This window comes from Symphodus melops, assembly GCF_947650265.1.
Source record: "Symphodus melops genome assembly, chromosome: 1".
Lineage (NCBI taxonomy): Eukaryota > Metazoa > Chordata > Actinopteri > Labriformes > Labridae > Symphodus > Symphodus melops.
Window position 1 is genome coordinate 49,178,153 of NC_136691.1, and position 17,116 is coordinate 49,195,268.

Below are 17,116 nucleotides of genomic sequence, written 5' to 3' on the forward strand. Positions count from 1 at the left end.
AATATAACCTGTTGCTAGGCAGATCTATTATGCCAATTGGAAACATTTGTTTTCTAGAGATAAAATTGGTTTGAAAAAAAATAAACGTGGACACAATTAAGGGTGGCCTGAAAAATAACTTTATTGCATCAATCAAGTAGCATTTCAGTTGTTTTATTAGTGTTAACAATTATTCAATCAGAAGCACTTCATCTCTTTCACTCAATAGTAAACCATTCACTACACATCATGTAATTTAAAGCATTTTTAGAAATGAAAGCCTTTCAAGGAGCAAAATTCTTCAGTCCTGTTGTCATGCACAACATTAGTCAGTGTTAGTGTTTCAAAGCCACACAGTAAAATAAACATGGAGATTGAAGGACTTACTAGCAACGGTTTTGTAGTAATAGTTTATACAGCATGCATCCATTTTGCAAACATGTCGGGCCAGAGATGAAAATGTATAAGGTGGCAGTGTGACCTGCGATATAAATCATATTCCCAATGTGCCACAGAGTAATCACAGGATCCCATTAAAGGTGTGGATGAACAGTGGAAAAAAAAATCATGGACTGTAATGGAAATGTACAAGTCAGCTGTCACCATGTACTGTCTGTTTGTTGAATTCTCTAGCCCAAGTTATAATGTGCCTAGCAAAGCGACAATGCTGTGATAAGAAAGGAATGCAAAGCGGGCTAAACTATCCTAATAAGACAGAATCGTAATTTAGTTTAAATGAGTTTTAGATATTTTTATAAAAAGATTTCCTTGAGCAAATATACATTAAACATGAGATTCCTTTATATCTTTTTAGGACTTCATATATTTAGATTAATCAGAATAAACATTTGACTTTTTTCCTCCCAAGAAAGCTGGTAAGTTAACATTATATCTGCTTGTTGTCGGATGGGGAATACAATTTACAACATAGCATTTTCTATTGGAAGCAGGAAACAATGAAAAAAGAAATATGTATGTTTATGTTTGTTGCATAAAAGATTTAAAGGAAATGTTAAAAGGATTTGGTTGATTGAAATTAACATAAAAGTGTGTAACACGTAGCATTTATAGGTACATTTCTGAAGCACTGTTTGTTTTACAAAACACGCTTTACAGGACATCTGCTGCCATGTTAAAAGACTAGAAACTATATCCATCCTTAACCATTGCACCTGTTTCATCACTGATCTTACAAAATGCAACTGCTTGGTGCAGTTATTATCAAATTAGACCGTTGTAACATTTTATTCCCTTAATCAGGCAAAAATTCATATCAGTGATAAAAGACAAAGACGAAGAAGATAGATATTTTTTCAGTAGTCATAAAGGACTGTCCACCTGTAATCCTTTCCTCATTAAAGCTATTACTCTCAATCAAAATCCTTATTCATGTCACAGTAGTTTTACTTAAAGCTTGTTGGCTGGATGCACTGAGAAACAAACTAAAAAAAAAATGCTGCCACACAGGCAAACCAGGGCCAAAGGACAATGTTTGCATAATGATGCTTTTAAGAAGCAGAGCTCATGGTAGAGAGCAAATATAATGTAATGCAAGTGATTACATGAGCAGTCAGTGGCCAGTGTTTGACATCAGTGAGTTGCCAAAGCGCTCTGAAGCGGACGATAATCAGACAATTCCCACACATACTTGTAATTTCTAATACGTTCTTTCCTGTTCGTCCCTTTATCCAAATTCCCAAAATCTTCAAACTTCACCTTACAGGGAGGTGTCAGGGGAACATAAAAGGAAGTAATTAATAGGTTCATACTTTTTATTAAAAACTTAAAATTCGCTGATTTACATATTTCTAAAAATAAAGAAGCACAGCAAGCATTGCTGTTTTTTTAACCACTTCTATAGACTGCAAAATCAAGCTTTCAAATAATTTTTCTCCACACGCACACAATATAACTACAATGGTTGAGGGAAACATCAAAGCAAACATAAATGTCAGTTTTACCATTTACTAAAATCTATTAAAACCAGCCAATTTTGTGTTAGGCTTCATAAAATACATTTTCTAACCAGTTCTGAACTGCATTGCTGTAAGATATTCTTGTTTATGATACATTACATTTAGGATCAAGGCAGTGTTGTGAAAGGTGATAATGTGCATCTTTCTAGAAGCATTGCATTAATCCAGGCAATTCAAAAGTTAATTCTCCTCATTTGCTCTCCTCAATCAGCTTTAGCGATAACGCTCAACATTTAAAAGTGAAACTGGCCTGAATGGAAAACACAAAGACATACAAAAAATAAATGAAGACATTAACAAAACAACATAATGAACTCCAAAGTAACTGTTGAGTATTTTCGTTCATTAAATTACATCAGTTTATAATCTTGTTCTAGCTTATATCAGTGTTTATCTACGGGGCTCATCACCCACATAATTCCAGACCATTATAGTGAGCACCACTCGTGTATCAGAGCAACATAATCACTTTTCTCCATCATAAGTGCATCTTTCAGTGAAAACCCACTGTTGAGACAGTAAAATGTGAAAAACAGACCACATCTCTTCGGAGGGAAGCTACCATGGTGTTGCTACAGGAGAGTGCCATCTTGGAATACTTTTAATTTGTAGATTTTAGCTTTTTATTTCCTAAGCTGTTGTCGAACAAGCAAAATGAACTAGCCGAAGACACAGCTACCAATGAGTGGAAGGGTTTCCTTTCTTCACAGTGACCCTCCATTTAAACTGTTGTCTTTTTAGTGTTCTTCCAAAAAAAGACTGAAAATGAAAAAGGTCCTTTTCAGCTAGTGTACAGTCTTTTTTGCTCTCAGTTATTTTTTTCTGTAGTGCAGTCAAATTCACAACATAAAAAATAAAAAGCATCGGAAATGAAAGATAAAAGCTAGATAATCTCATCTGTAACACAGGATATGCAATTGCTAAATGCCCATAATATGGAGACAGTGAGGGGGATGTAACAACCACAGGATGCCAGGAGGTGCCATGTATTTTGTATGAAGGGGCGGAGGGAAAAGGGGATTTGTTGTATTTGTGGAAATGTTTTGACATATAAATATACAGAATCTGGTATTTATAGTATTTGCATGAAAGAGTAATCTACATTTGTGTTTAATAATAAATTAGCATATTTTACCTGAATGTGAAACTGTATGAAAGCAGAGCTACATTAAAGGGGATTTTTTTCCTTTCTTTATATGCTATGCATAACAATAGTAACAAAAAATAATTTTGTTTTGTGAACGCCCCTCTCTGGCCTGGCTGCTAGAAGTGAAGGAGAGAGGATATCATGGTTTTGTGGATGATAACAGGTTGGTGAACCAGGTTGCAGGTGATGACGATAGCTGTCGTTTTTCTTCTCTATGTTCCTCTCCATCAGGGAGGAGGAACTGAGTGGAAGCAACAGAAGTGGGAGATCCCAGAGATGGCGCCAAGCCGGCGCTTTCCCCGGCCTCCTCTGGTGAGTCCAAGTGCCAGGAGCACTGGGGTTTGTAGCCCCCAGAGCTGGCAGCCTGAGGCTCGAGGAACGGCTCGGGTGAAGCTGAGTCAAAGCCATCATTGTGGGCTCTGGGTTGCATCTGGGGCTGGTAACCCCTTCCTCCACCTCCACAGCTGAGAGACAGATTAGCCTGTGGGCGGTGGGTGTCAGAGGAGCCCTGTGGATCCAGCTGAAAGACCAAAGAAGACCCTGATGTCTGGATCCCTGTGTATGTCACATCGGTGCGTGCTGAATCCAAAGAGGATGCGGAGGAATCAGAGGAGTCTGGGAAGCGTGGTCTGATTGGCCGCTCATCTACCACTTGATTGTAGTAGCGTAGTGACGTTGGCTCGTCTGTATCAACTGGCTCGTCTCCGAACCCCTGGCCTTCTTCATCCTCATCTTCTTCAGGAATGACCACAAGAGCCTCTTTACTGGAATCCCACTCAGGCCTTTCTACAATATGAACCACGTTGTGAGGAGATGGCTTCATATCCAACGGCCCCTGTAGACATACAGAAGGGGTCCACACTTTAGTGGCTCAATTTAAACAGAGACAACTTTCTTATATAGCCTTATTGTGTGCTGAAGTCATTTATTGAAATGTAATCCTATATGTGTATGATCTGATGAAGATGAAACTGTACCTGAGACCTGGACCAATCACCAGGCAGCTTGGGCTCAGGTATGTCTGGATAGAAGGCTTTTTTCACCCTGGTTACAAAGCAAAATACAGGACATTATCATCACATGTTGGACGAAATCAAAAAATACTTTGAATGCTTTTGATAAAGTATTGGGGATATTTTAAAGTTTCCTTTTGACAATTCTTTTTGAAAATACACAAAGAGACACGAGGCAGAAAGAAAAAATATTTTAAAAAAGACATACGCACCATTTTCTTTTCTTGTAGCAAATGTAGGTGACAATGACGAGGAATAAAGCTGTGACTCCCAGAGAAGCCAAGATTTCCAGGATCAGCCAATCAGCTGTCAGAACAAGACAGAAGAAATATGAAAGATGTTTTTTTTTTCGTATCTTTTTAATGTGAATTGCTTCCCATAAAACTATACATTCACATACTGTATGGCTCCAGCGTTATGGAAGCAGTGGCGCCTGTGTCCTCGCCTGCTGAGGTGTACGCCTTGACAGTGAACTTGTAGGAGCCCTCAGAGAGAGCTTTCACTGTGTACCTCCTGATTCCTACATCTGACAAGTTTGCTGTTAAAAAAGACAGTGTGAAAAACATAGAAGAGGGAAAAATAAGGGAGGGAAAAGTGAGTTTAACATATCTATAAAATATCAACACATGAAGTATCTATAAATAACTTCTCCTTGTTTTATATTTGATCCTTTATAACAGCTGTACCGTCTCTACCCTCTTACCTAGAAGTGTGAGCTGGGGGCCATTACTCATGTAAACGTTGTAGCCCAGGAGGAAGCCTCTTCTGTCGACCAGCGGGATCTCTCCCCAGGTAAGGACAACATCAAAGTCCTGCTGGCTGGTTGATAGAGAGACAGAAGTGGACGGAACTGATGGAGCCACAATGACGGCAGACAGAACATGAGAGGACAAGAAGAAAAAGAGTCAGCAACTGCAATGCAGTGTATGATCTCTGAGGTCATCTCCTTTTTCTCAAAGAATAAGATTTCCATCTGCAATCACGTCCTTACCCAGCTCCTGCATGTATCCCTGCCAGCGCTGCAGCAGCTCTGGGGCCTCGGAGGAGCAGCTGTACAGGGAGAAGTTGTATCTCACACCCGGCTTGAAGTTGGCTGATTGAGAAGATTGAGATTATTATGCATTACAAGATTATGTTTCAAATTTGACAATCCTGTATTAGGTAGATCAATGACATTAAAAGTAACATTGAGTAATTGTAAAGGTAAAAATACTGCAATGCGAATAGCAGGGGAACAAACTCTGGAGGGTTTTTTTGTCTGATTTGCATTTTTCTGCTCATTTAGTTTGTGAATATGCCAAAAGAAATATCTGTATAAATTCAATATAAAGGTAGCATAAAGGCTGGCGTACCCGACTCAATGGAGATATTATTATTTCCAGCAGACACCTTGAGCCACTCCACGAGGCAGTTCTGTGAACAGGAGGCATCAAACCATTCTACAACATAACCACAGGTGGCGTTGGCGTCGCTCTGCCAGTATAAAGGGAAACCTTGGTCTGTGTAAACTGCCCTCGAAACAGAAATGTGTCCAACATCTGGAAAGAAGAGAAAATGCATACAGCAACGAAGAAACTGCAAATCTTCATTTTGTCCTATTCTAAGTGTTTAAAGCTCTTTTTAATAAACAAACTACTTTTTTTCTTCATACCAGGTCAATTTCCACTGACCTGTCAAATGTAGAGGTATGAGCACACTTGCAGGCAGAGATGCCCCTTTGCTGTTCTTTGCAATGACTGTTGCTGTGACCTTGGTGTCTCTGCTGAAAGCAGCGATCTGAGTGAGGTTGATTGGTGCAGCAGATGTCTCTGCTGAAAAGATGTCCGTGTGCTGTACGCTTTCTTCAGAGGTCCAGAGGGTGACTTCATACTCTGTGATCTGACCGTGGCTTTGTCGTCGTGTCAGAGGCTGGGGGAGGATTCAAGGGAAAGAGAAGAAGGGGTTAAGAGGAAAAAGAAAGTCTTTTTTAAATCCCCTTTACCCCAACTGTTTCAGATGTATTTAGAATATAAACATATGACGAAGGAAACAGCTTTAGGTCAAAAAGGAGACAGGTTTGTACTTTAAACCTCTCGTTGGTGCTCATAAACATGCAGTAAGGCTGCTCTCCAAAGGGGAAGAAAAAAAATCACCTCATCCAAAATATTTTTTTGACCTGATGTTTTTATCTAGAACATCTTCAGATATTAATTACCTTCCAAATGACCTGCCCAGTGTTGTCTTTGTTCCTCCTCATCCACACATCAGGAGCATCTGGAACTGAGAAGACGCACACAAAAAAAGTATAGTCATGAAAAAGACTTATCTTTACCACTGCTGCTATTTAAAAATGGCACTCATCTTATTTCTATAAATAAACTTCTTAAACAAACGTTTACATTAACTACTACTGAGCATCTTCATGGACACAGGGGCTTCACAGTAAGGTTAAGAGAGATATGAATGCAATATTTTTAACTACTATAAAATCCTGAAACAAATAAAATATTACATTTTATCTATACTTTAAAGTAGTCATTATTTTCCTAGATTACAAAGTTAGGTAAGAAAGTTTTTTTTTTTTTTTAAATCAGATTTATAAAAAAAAAAAAAAAAAAAAAAAAAAAAGAACTAATCTAGGTCCAGCGATTGCCATGTAATGTAAATAATTATTCATAATAATTATATATCATTATTTTTGTTTATTTTTTCAGTTAATTGGAAACACATCTTAATAAATTATAGATGTAACCATTTATTTAAATGACACATAATCAATTAGACAAATGTTGTTTATCACAATAATAACAGTACAGCCCGAGCTCATCAAACCACAGCTATCTGGAAAAGATTCCACAAATAATTCACTTACCATCAGTGTTGGTTTTGAAGGTTAACGGTTCGCTCCAGTTTCCCCATTTCCAGAAATTTTTCTGAGCACCACAGCGGACTTGGATACTGTAATCCTCATCAGGATAGAGGTCTGAAAGAACCACTGACCGCAGACCCACACCAGAGGAGGTACGCTGGAAACATATATTCATATAAACTTCATGACGGTTTGGTGCGTTGATGGCTCCACAAATGGAGAAAACATAATTTCAAGCTTTTCTGTTAAAAAGCTGCGAGTGTGTTCATTGACAAGATGTGACACACACACACACACACACACACACACACACACACACACACACACACACACACACACACACACACACACACACACACACACACACACACACACACACACACACACACACACACACACACACACACACACACACACACACACACACACACACACACACACACACACACACACACACACACACACACACACACACACACACACACACACACACACACACACACACACACACACACCTCACCTTTGTTTTGGACCCTTGAGAGGTCAGCTCTACCTGGCAGACCAGAGCGAGGGAGGAATAACCCTCGTACTTCCACTGCCAAAGCACGGTGGCATTCCAGGCGTTGACAACTGTGATTACGTTAGCTGGTGCTACTGGACGCACTGAGGAGGTGAGGTGACACAACAGTTAGTAATCTGAAGAGACTGTTCAACTATTACTAGGCTGTATTTCATGGCTCTGTGCACTTCTAAGTGGTAAATGTGGTTGTAAGTTTGTGTATATTGATTTTCTTTTCGTATGTATTCATCAGTCGATTAAGTGAAGGTACGGGTGATGAACCTACCTCTGTGTGTGAGTTCAGCAGAGTCAGAGAGGCTGTACTGGCCCAGAGGGTTAACAGCTACCAGTGCAAAGTTATCCTCCCACTTGTCTATGCCACACTCTTTCTGCTTCTGCTGCGGGTTTCCTTCAGGGCAACTCCTACAAACAACACATAAACAGTTGGTAAGTGTGTGGAAATCAAATTATTTTTAAATAAAACATATTATGATTCTAATCTCTCCCTTTAACCTAAAGATGCAGACACAAGTCCAATCATGTTCCTAATGTAACTTTTCTTGTCAGCTTTCAGACAATTCCTGTAAAAGGTCTGGCAGAGAGTCAGGACATTATTAATGTTAAATGGACACACAGAAGCAGCAAGTGGTTACTTAGACTAAGTGCCCTTGTCTTTTTCGCTCTCTGGGTTTATTTTTCAGACAATATTTTTTTTGAGTGAAAGTCAGGAGGGGTGATCATAAATAATGCAGGAATATTGTGAACAAAACAACAAACAAAGTGATAAAGTATCACATCCTGGCACATCTGTAAACTGCTGTGAATCTGTGATCGACATCACCACCTCTCACCCATCCTGATACGTATAAACTACTGAGGGTATCTTTACTGGTTCTTGGGTTAAGTGTTGGCCTTATGTCCTTATCCCTGTAAACATTACTTTCCCAGGATGCAGTCCTGCTTGTGCTACCTCCAGACTCTAAAAAAAAAAAATGGTACAGGAGGTAGAGAGTTCAAGTCTCAGGCTCCACTCCTTTGGAATCATCTACCAATCAGGGTCAACGAGGTGAACCTCCTTATCACTTCACACTTGCAGCAGCCCCCTAGGTATGATGCTATGTGCTTTGACTGCCAAGGTAACTGGCACACTGAGCTCCTCTCTCTCTATGTAAATATTCATATATCTTATTACTGCACGTCACCAACTTTAAATCTTCAGATCTCATTACTACCCATAAATCATGAGCTCTGGTAGGTTCATTTGGATCTTTTCGGCCTGCTGCCGTTGACCTGCCTGACACAACCCGCTACCACTGTTCTTATCAGTCTAACTTTTATCATCATTTTAGTGATTCCTTTTATGAATCTTGGAGCTGCTTGAGTCCAACTGCTTATTATTAAAGGTGCTGCCCATTGGATTGTCATAGTTGTTAATGACACTGATGGTCCTGCTAATACCACCCTCTTCACAATCACTTCGGGCATTGTAGCCATGAATCAGTTTTATTTGTTCTGGATATTTCTGTTCATCTATCTCTTGTTATCTCTCTTTGAACGGTCTGGTTCCGCCTGTTAAAGGAAGTTTTTCTTGTCCCTCGGCTAAATGTTGCAACGTACTTTGTTAATAGCGGATTAATGTTAATAAATCCTTAAAACCTACTTGGATGAGCATCAGGTGAAGATGGATATTTCTAACTGTGATTTAGTGAATGTACGTCTGTGTGGTGAGTGTGAGTACCTCGTGTTCAGAGAGTAGCGTGTTCTTCTTTTTTTGCCGTACAAGTGTGTGTCCCGACCTTCGTTCCACCTGCACACGGCTGAGGTTAAGTCACGAGTCTCGCACACAAGATCAGTGGGCAGTGGGGTTTCTGTGGGGTGGGGGGGTGTTGAAAAGCAAGTAAAAACCTAGAAATTATTTACACTTCATCATACATATTACAACAAGATGTTAAGAGTTAAATTAATTTAGTGCGCACACATTCGACTAACCCTAAGCTAAGAACAAGTAACTTCTGAAGATAAACCATGTGGTCCCCTGTTTCCAAACACATTTATCCATTAGATACACAACCAAGCACGATTCACTTCTTCAGCGTACCTCCAACAAACACCACCGCTCCGGTCTTTATTTGCTTCAGATTGTCTGAACAAGGGACGTTGGTTCCAGAACTGCCAGACGGTTCCTGATTGAACACTGTGACTGCGTAAGTTCGCCTGCTCAGCCGGGTCGTGTTCATAACGATGTTGCTGTAGTGGATGGTACCAAAGACCTTCCCCTCCTCCACGATACAACAGAAGGTGGTGTTGGCCCCAACAGGCACAATTCTATCCTGAGGGTACATCTGGAATTTCTCATTGCTGGGGATATCGTTTCCTATAGAGAAGCAGCCAGGGAAAAAGAAGAAAGCAGATCGTTTTTTTTTTTTTTAAATGAAAGGAAGGAGAGAAAAAAATCTCGGTAGTAATGCATCTCAGTCCCAAAGTAATTCTCATCTTTCTGCAATCATCACATCATTACTCTGACCTTGAAGTATCTGAGTGTCGCTCCATTCACTTGTTGTCTGCCCATCTCTGGAGCGGATCTTTACAGACAGGGAGGTGCACTCCAGAGGTTCCACGGAGGTCCAGCTCCACTGGTGCCGACCACTCAGCTGATTAACTGCAGCAGACACGGTCTCCTGCATGATGGTACATGATTGTTCACAATGAGAGTCAGAACTGTTTTATCATGGGCATATTGTATGAAATTAAATACAGGATTAAATCAAAATGTCCTTGATTATTTTGGTATAAGTCATACATAACATGACAAGACAACTGAAATAAAAGCGCTAACAAACTTCTTTTCATTCTTTTATGCAAGTGTCATAAACTACTCTACAGTTAGTCCACCACAGAGCAGTGAAAACTTGAAAAATAGCCCCGCCAATCATACTCCAGGTTCTAACCATTTCAAACCATTTAATGCTAATGTAAGCAGCGCCAAAGAAATGCTGTATCATTCAGGCCATTTTTGTATGAGAATGTCTCCAACTAAATGTTTCTGTAAAAATAGAAAAACAGCATGAGCACAAAAGATTTAAGAAGCAAAAAAAAAAAACGCTCATACGTAGAAGACAGTTTCATTGAGTTCAGTTCGCAGGATCATGAGGTCAAACGTTGAGGCTGCTCCTCCGAGCCAGGATATGGAGAGCTGCTGTGTGTAAAGGTTCGGCGACAGGCTGACCTGCTGCGGTACAGTCAGGGCTGAAAAGAAGATTGAACAGGATTTAGTGATTTGAACTGAAAATGAAACAAAGAGTGTACGATTCACAGTGTTGAGGGTTTAATGTAGTATGTCGTTCTTCTTACCGTCTTTTGCATGAGAGCGTATAACTAAGAGGCTCAGCAGAACACAGAGGAGCCACACGGGGTTCGACGTAAGCTTGAAGCTGTGACTGACACCGAGGGGAGGCATGATGATCCACTAGCAGAGTCCCTCTGTTTGCAGATCCTTATGTGGTATTGCTCTCTACTGTAGTAACACTGTGCTGGACATCCTGTGTGGTAAGACACAGACGGAGCGTGTCCTGAGGGGGAGCAGAACAGAGACACAATGGTTACTCAACAATTATTAAGATATGAGGATTACTAATTTAAAGCCCCAGAAATAGAAATAACACCTTAGCTACATGTATCAGCTCCCTGAACCTCACAGCCTGTAAGCCTTAGTTGCAGTTTAATACAACGACGGTGTTGTTGGGAAACGTTGATGCTGAAGTCATGCCAAAAGAAGAAGAAAAAAAAAAAGGTCCCTGCTCCGGAAATATTCTGGCATGCAGAGGATTTTCGTAAAAGGTCTCTAGAGATTTGGCCAGTTCACTCTTGTTGTCGCAGTCATGTTTCAGGGATGAGCTGCAATCCAATGCACCAGTTCCCAATCCTGAAACGCTTCCCTGCCAACTCAGCTGTGTTTGTTGAGGTACAGCAACACTGCCAGCTAAAGACGTTTGACCTCGACATGATGAGAAAATACGGCTCTCAGGCAGCTGCTTTTCAACTAAATGTTGAAACATAAACAATTGAAAATTCAGAGCCTTTCGTATTGCTTATCTAGTTCACCTGCACTCAACCTAACTTTTGTTGTTTTTGAACTCTCAAGGCCTAGTTTTGCCGTTTGCCTAAGAGGCTTGCAGACAGATATGAGGCAGACAGAGACAGTTAAGCTGGAGAGAAATACAGCTGTGGGTCTACCTTATGTAAGAGGCTTGGAACTGCCCTTGATTTCGTTAGGCGCTTTACAAAGAAACCTGTATTACCAGGAGTGTACTACCAAACGGGATTAATGGGTTAGAGTTTTTAAGGTGGCACTTGTTTTCATCTGGCTTGATTCAAGCAGGAACCAGCAGGATTGCACAAACACCAAACCGACCCCAGCGATGGTCGGTGATTAAAATTTGCTGCCATTTTATTTTTTTTACATAACTTTTTTAATCTCAGTGGAGGGGGGGGCTGTTGGGAGTTCAGTGCCTTGCTCAATGGCACCTCGGCAGATGTGACCTGGCGCCTCGGCAGCTACACCAGAGCAACTTTCATATTGTGGTCCGCAAAGGGAATTGAACTGGCAACCCTCCTGTTCCCAACCTAACTCCCTACAGACTGAGCTACGGCTGCCCGATTTCACTTTAAGCACTCCTGAAGATATTTTCTATGAGAGACATAGAAAGAAAGAAGGTTTTCTTTTACAGCAGCACAATGTGTATGCATGGCAAAGATATGTGTTTCAGATTGGCACAGTGACAAGTCATCAGCTTAACTACAGAAACACCCAGGTAAGGGAACTTAAGGTCAAGGCTCCATCGGCTCATAATGGCATCGTTGTTCTCTCTAAACAGAGAGACAATCTCAACATTCCTGATTAAAGCACACAATGAGGTTTTGCAATCATTTAGTTCAGAGCTTTGGCCTCGAAGAGCTTGTGTGTGCAAGTTCCTGTCTTTGAGTCGAAGATGTTTTTGTGCTCTAAGTGTCAATGGCACTGAGCAGTTTTTCATGGTTTCTCTTGAGGCATGCTGGGACAGGCTTTAGAGAGCTACCTTGATAAAACAATGCTCTTAGTCTCAGATACAGCCAAGCCTTTTATTGCAACAGTATGACCCAAAGAGACACACATAAACACATGGAGTATCGATAGCCATTTGTAGAATCAAAACTGTCTGATACGGACCTGAAGCAGACAGTCTGACCCCAATATATGTAATCTACCCACGGTATAATTTATGAAAATATTTTATTTGATCTAAATCTGTCAGTAATGTGTAAATACATCTTTTAAAGATCTTAGAGGTAGATTACAAATAAAGATAGAGATGGATCATCTGTCTTTCTATCTATCTATTCATCTTAAAAGGTGATCAAACATGACAACACAAGAAAACAACACAACCCTGCTCTTAAATCCTGACTGTCGTTTCGCAATCTCTTGGCAGATGATTTACAGTTGTTTTTCTTCCCGGGAGAGAAACGCTTTGTTCCAAGTGCCAATGGCTTGCACTCAATAACGGGACATAAGGCTATAAACAAATGCAAACTGATTCCAGAGAAGAGACGGCCCAAATACTAGGAACGGAAAACAGGAACACACCACCCACCCACCCCTTTGCATATTTAACTTCACGGCTTAACATTTCATTCCAACCCTTTAGTTTCACTTTTAGCTGACTCTGGTGAAGGACAAGGCACAGCTGTGGGATCCAATGATGAAAACTAAAAGATACCAATGTGAGTGAAGGTCAAATGAAAATTTTTACAAGGACTTTTAGCACAAGCAAACAAACAGATTGTGCGGAGTGGTACGAGTATGAAAGGAATTTCAAAACGTCTAAGTGATTTTGCAGCTGGCTCCTGAAGTGGACTGCTTTACAGTTTTATGATGGAGCTTCTATTCAGGCGTGGGATGAATATAAAGTCACATCCATCCAGTAGTCTGTTGCACCCACAATCACATCATTAAGTGGGCGTTTGTATGGCACAATACTGCACTTGGATTCATTCTGCTGCTTAATTAAAGCAGATTTAGTAACCTATAACAACACGTTCAAAACTCTACATGTGATTTTACTGTGTGAAAAGGAAATTTGGGCTTTCTGTCAAAGACAGTGCTGCCAAGACTTTCCATAGTTTCTGAAAGACATCGAGTGTGTTCCTGGCTGAATATGTATCACCTCCAGATGAAATTCAGAGGCATGGCTCAACATAAATACAGCTGTTTGGAGTTTGTGTTTCACACACTTGTGCATCTGCACTAAAGGCTTTCTGGGCCTGTTAGAAGCTCCCCCACATGAAAAGAGCCGTTATATGTTTTTACTGGTCCTGGAGCCTTATTTTTCCAACTTTTTGCACCAGGCTGAAACATTTTACAACCTCAAATATATCCCCACAGCCAAATGAACCCTGACAAAAAAAAAAAAAAAAAAAACATAGTGCACTGATGGGAAGCTGGGGGGAAAAAGCTGCAGATTCTGGGAAATGTAACCACGAAACTGATAGCCACAAATGCACACCAACACACAAATCAATACCTCTCTACTGGACTCTGTTCCTTGTCCTTGCAGCATTAATAAATGTGACCACAAAAATCAAAAACCCACAAAGATATTGTTCCTTCAAACCTAGTCGTAACATATGTACAGTATGTCTGTAATTGTCATATTAAAGGAAGTTCAAATCAAATGTTTAAATATAATATCCTGTTGGTTTTCTTTCCCCCGTGCTGTTTGACTATGCAGCTGTGTAAAGCAGCATTCTGGGACCCACTGCAAACATCCAGGTACACTCACACACAAGATAAACTGTGCAGGACAAACCACCTTGTAACGCAACCCCTTTCCCAGAATTCAAATGTACTCAAGGGCATTCTTTGTCCCCTTACCATTTCCGAGATATTCAAACATTAGATGGTACTCAAATAGCAATAGGAGCAAAAATAAGTCACTATGTTACAAATTAATGTTTGTGGAATATCAATTCAGGGGCTGTGCAAGTTGTAAAATACACACAGTAACAACATTAGTCACCAAAGTAAACCTGCTTCACTCAAGAAGGAGGGAGGTATGTTGTGTTTTAGATGACCTTGCCCTTGATTCATGGTTAGATAAATCAAATAAATTTGATTTATATAGATAGATTTTTTGTTAAACCATGTTGCATCAGTATCTATTGTAAACGTATTTAAAGAGTACAGGTGCCACCAAAAGTTTAGAGCCAGATTTGTTTTTTCATCGTTTTTGTATGACTAATTGTAGCCAGCAAATGTTTAGTTTTCATTTCTTAAAAAAATAAGAAATTCTTCTCTTCAACAACGTTCTCAGCACTAGTTTTAGTCTGAAAGATGTCCTTAAGTATAAAGTGGGCTTCAACCAAAACCCAGACTAAAATAAAAATTGAATGGAGCCAAAGCCAAAATAACTTCAAACTGCATGACACACCGCCAACAATCTTACTGCACCTTACTATCTCAACCACATTGTTAAACAAAGATCAGAATCTCCAACGGTATTTTCTTTTCTCAAAGTGTGTGGGATGGAAGCTGAAGCCGAGCCCAGGAAAAACTGGTCTGTTCTCAGCCTCCACTCTGCAGCACTGTCATTAAGCTGTCATACGCTGACCACCAGGACCAAAGAAAGAAGCACACAGTGCCTCTGGTACACAGCATGAGTACGGTGACATTTTGAAACATGAGCTTCGTTTGCTGCTAATTATGTTTGACCTTTGAATAGGACCAGAGGAAGACCGGATGCAAGCCAGAGAAAAAGTGAAAAACAGAGCAAGTGTGTGAAATGTTGCTGTTCTGACCTCAGCGGAGAAGGGACATTCAGTTCTGTGTATGGGTGTGTGTGTGTGTGTGTGTGTGTGTGTGTGTGTGTGTGTGTGTGTGTGTGTGTGTAGCTTTTGGACTTCAACCAAACATGGTTTCCTTCCTGCCTCTTTCAAATGTAAATGTAAGAAGCAACAGGATAAGAGGAAAATCACTTAAAAAAAGAATCAGGATTTGCTTCAGTGCGATATTAGCGTATTCATTACTGGATACAAACGTCTAGTCAAACATCTGAGTGAAGGTCACGAGAATAAGGAAAAACACAAACCGGTACCTGATGTCCTGTCAGGTACTACAAAGTGCCGTACATTCCCACATTTGTTATGATGACTCGTAAATATATGTCTCATATTGACTAATACTGAGGTGACAAGATGTAGAGTGGACAGTAACTAGTTTATAGAAAGTATCCTTTAGAGTAGAATAACTTCCTGAGAACACTAAATACAACACTCATAACTCCTGTTGTTGATGGTTGAACAACCTGGGGAAATAACTTACCAGGAGGGAGAGGATAAATATATAAAGGTTAATATTTATCTGATGAAAATCTATGCATATGATTTCCTTTCTCATGCCCCCCTGCACAGGTGGAAACAACATCACTGAATCGATGCTTAATACGGGTGTGTGACAAAATATCGACATGGCAATAGATCTTTATCCTGCCCACTGTTATCAATTAATCTCTTTAGCCTATGAGAACAAGACAACCCTAATGAAAAAAAAACTTTAAAAAAGTTCCGTTCACTCAAGTCCAACAATATGTTCGTCAATATTGTAAAATAAATCGAAATGTTTACCTTTAAAAAAGTTTCTAAAAGCAGATAATTAAAAGTGCATCATCTCAGGGAGATGTGCATCATTAGCATTAGCAACTGTCAAGCAATGAGGGTAGCCGCTACATGTCTGATGGTCAAAACCAGCTGACAGGCGGTGAATATACTTCATATAATGTAGCTGTTTTAATGAAGGGCATTTAAACACGGGAGATAATGCACTTTTAAGGAAAAAACGTATCATAAATGTCGTTTTAATACACTCAGAAGATAGCACCCATCATCATCATCACGCAGTCAGGCCACCAATGTTTGGAAAAACACGGCTAGCTACAATTAGCCGTCAACTACGAACTTACGTAAAACGTGACTATAAAATAAGACATATAACATGTACAAATGAAATGAATTACCTCCTATGTAGCGAGATATCCTTTTTCGTACGGTTCGGGTTGTTGTTGTAGCCAATAAATCAGCTTTCTAAGAAACCTGCCCCGTGCTCGCAAGTGGATCATTCCCAATGAATTTAGAACTGGGTGGGATTACTGGAATAGTGAGACTCTGGTTTGATTGACGGCAATACTGACCAATGGCCATCGTCTGAATTGCCTTTCCTCAGGAGAGTGGGCGTTGTCCTGCTGCGTTGAACACACACTGGGAAAACAGCATCGTAAACGTCACAAGCATACAACGCCCAAAAGGAGCAACACTCAGGACTCTGCAGTGGACGATTTTTTTGTTTTTTTTAATTCAGGCAAGCCTCCGTCTGATTGTGATAGGAAGATGAATGGCTCTATCCAATTTATAATAAAGCGAGACCCCACCTTCAAGGCAAGTTTATTTATCAAGCACATTTCAATAACAAGGCAATTCAAAGTGCTTCACATAAGTCATCAAAAGAATCATGACAGAAAAAAAAATAGAACAATTAAAAATCACACAAAAACATGTTGAAATAGA

At 40.1% G+C, this 17,116-nt stretch overlaps 1 protein-coding gene across 1 annotated transcript; it reads right to left on the reverse strand.

The window, feature by feature from the left end:
- Positions 1-96: 96 nt before the first annotated feature.
- Positions 97-16,757, reverse strand: lifra (LIF receptor subunit alpha a). Its single transcript, XM_079353365.1, has 18 exons — positions 16,570-16,757; positions 10,874-11,091; positions 10,632-10,768; positions 10,047-10,200; positions 9,621-9,896; positions 9,261-9,390; positions 7,809-7,945; positions 7,484-7,626; positions 6,967-7,120; positions 6,310-6,374; positions 5,786-6,023; positions 5,468-5,653; positions 5,107-5,208; positions 4,819-4,965; positions 4,516-4,653; positions 4,328-4,421; positions 4,080-4,146; positions 97-3,937 (listed from the first exon to the last, which is right to left on the reverse strand). Exons 2-18 carry the CDS (start codon positions 10,977-10,979, stop codon positions 3,242-3,244), a joined length of 2,970 nt encoding a protein of 989 aa, XP_079209491.1. The 5' UTR covers positions 10,980-11,091; positions 16,570-16,757; the 3' UTR covers positions 97-3,241.
- Between the last annotated feature and the right edge of the window lie 359 nt (positions 16,758-17,116).

What these genes read in the sequence shown, in the direction of transcription:
- lifra (XM_079353365.1), bottom strand. Translation starts at nt 10,979, where the DNA reads ATGCCTCCCCTCGGTGTCAGTCACAGCTTCAAGCTTACGTCGAACCCC. An exon ending in TGCTGAACTCACACACAGAG is followed by an intron (nt 7,627 to 7,808) that starts GTAGGTTCATCA and finishes TCACCTCCTCAG; the next exon opens with TGCGTCCAGTAGCACCAGCT. An exon ending in CATACCTCTACATTTGACAG is followed by an intron (nt 5,654 to 5,785) that starts GTCAGTGGAAAT and finishes TCTTCTTTCCAG; the next exon opens with ATGTTGGACACATTTCTGTT.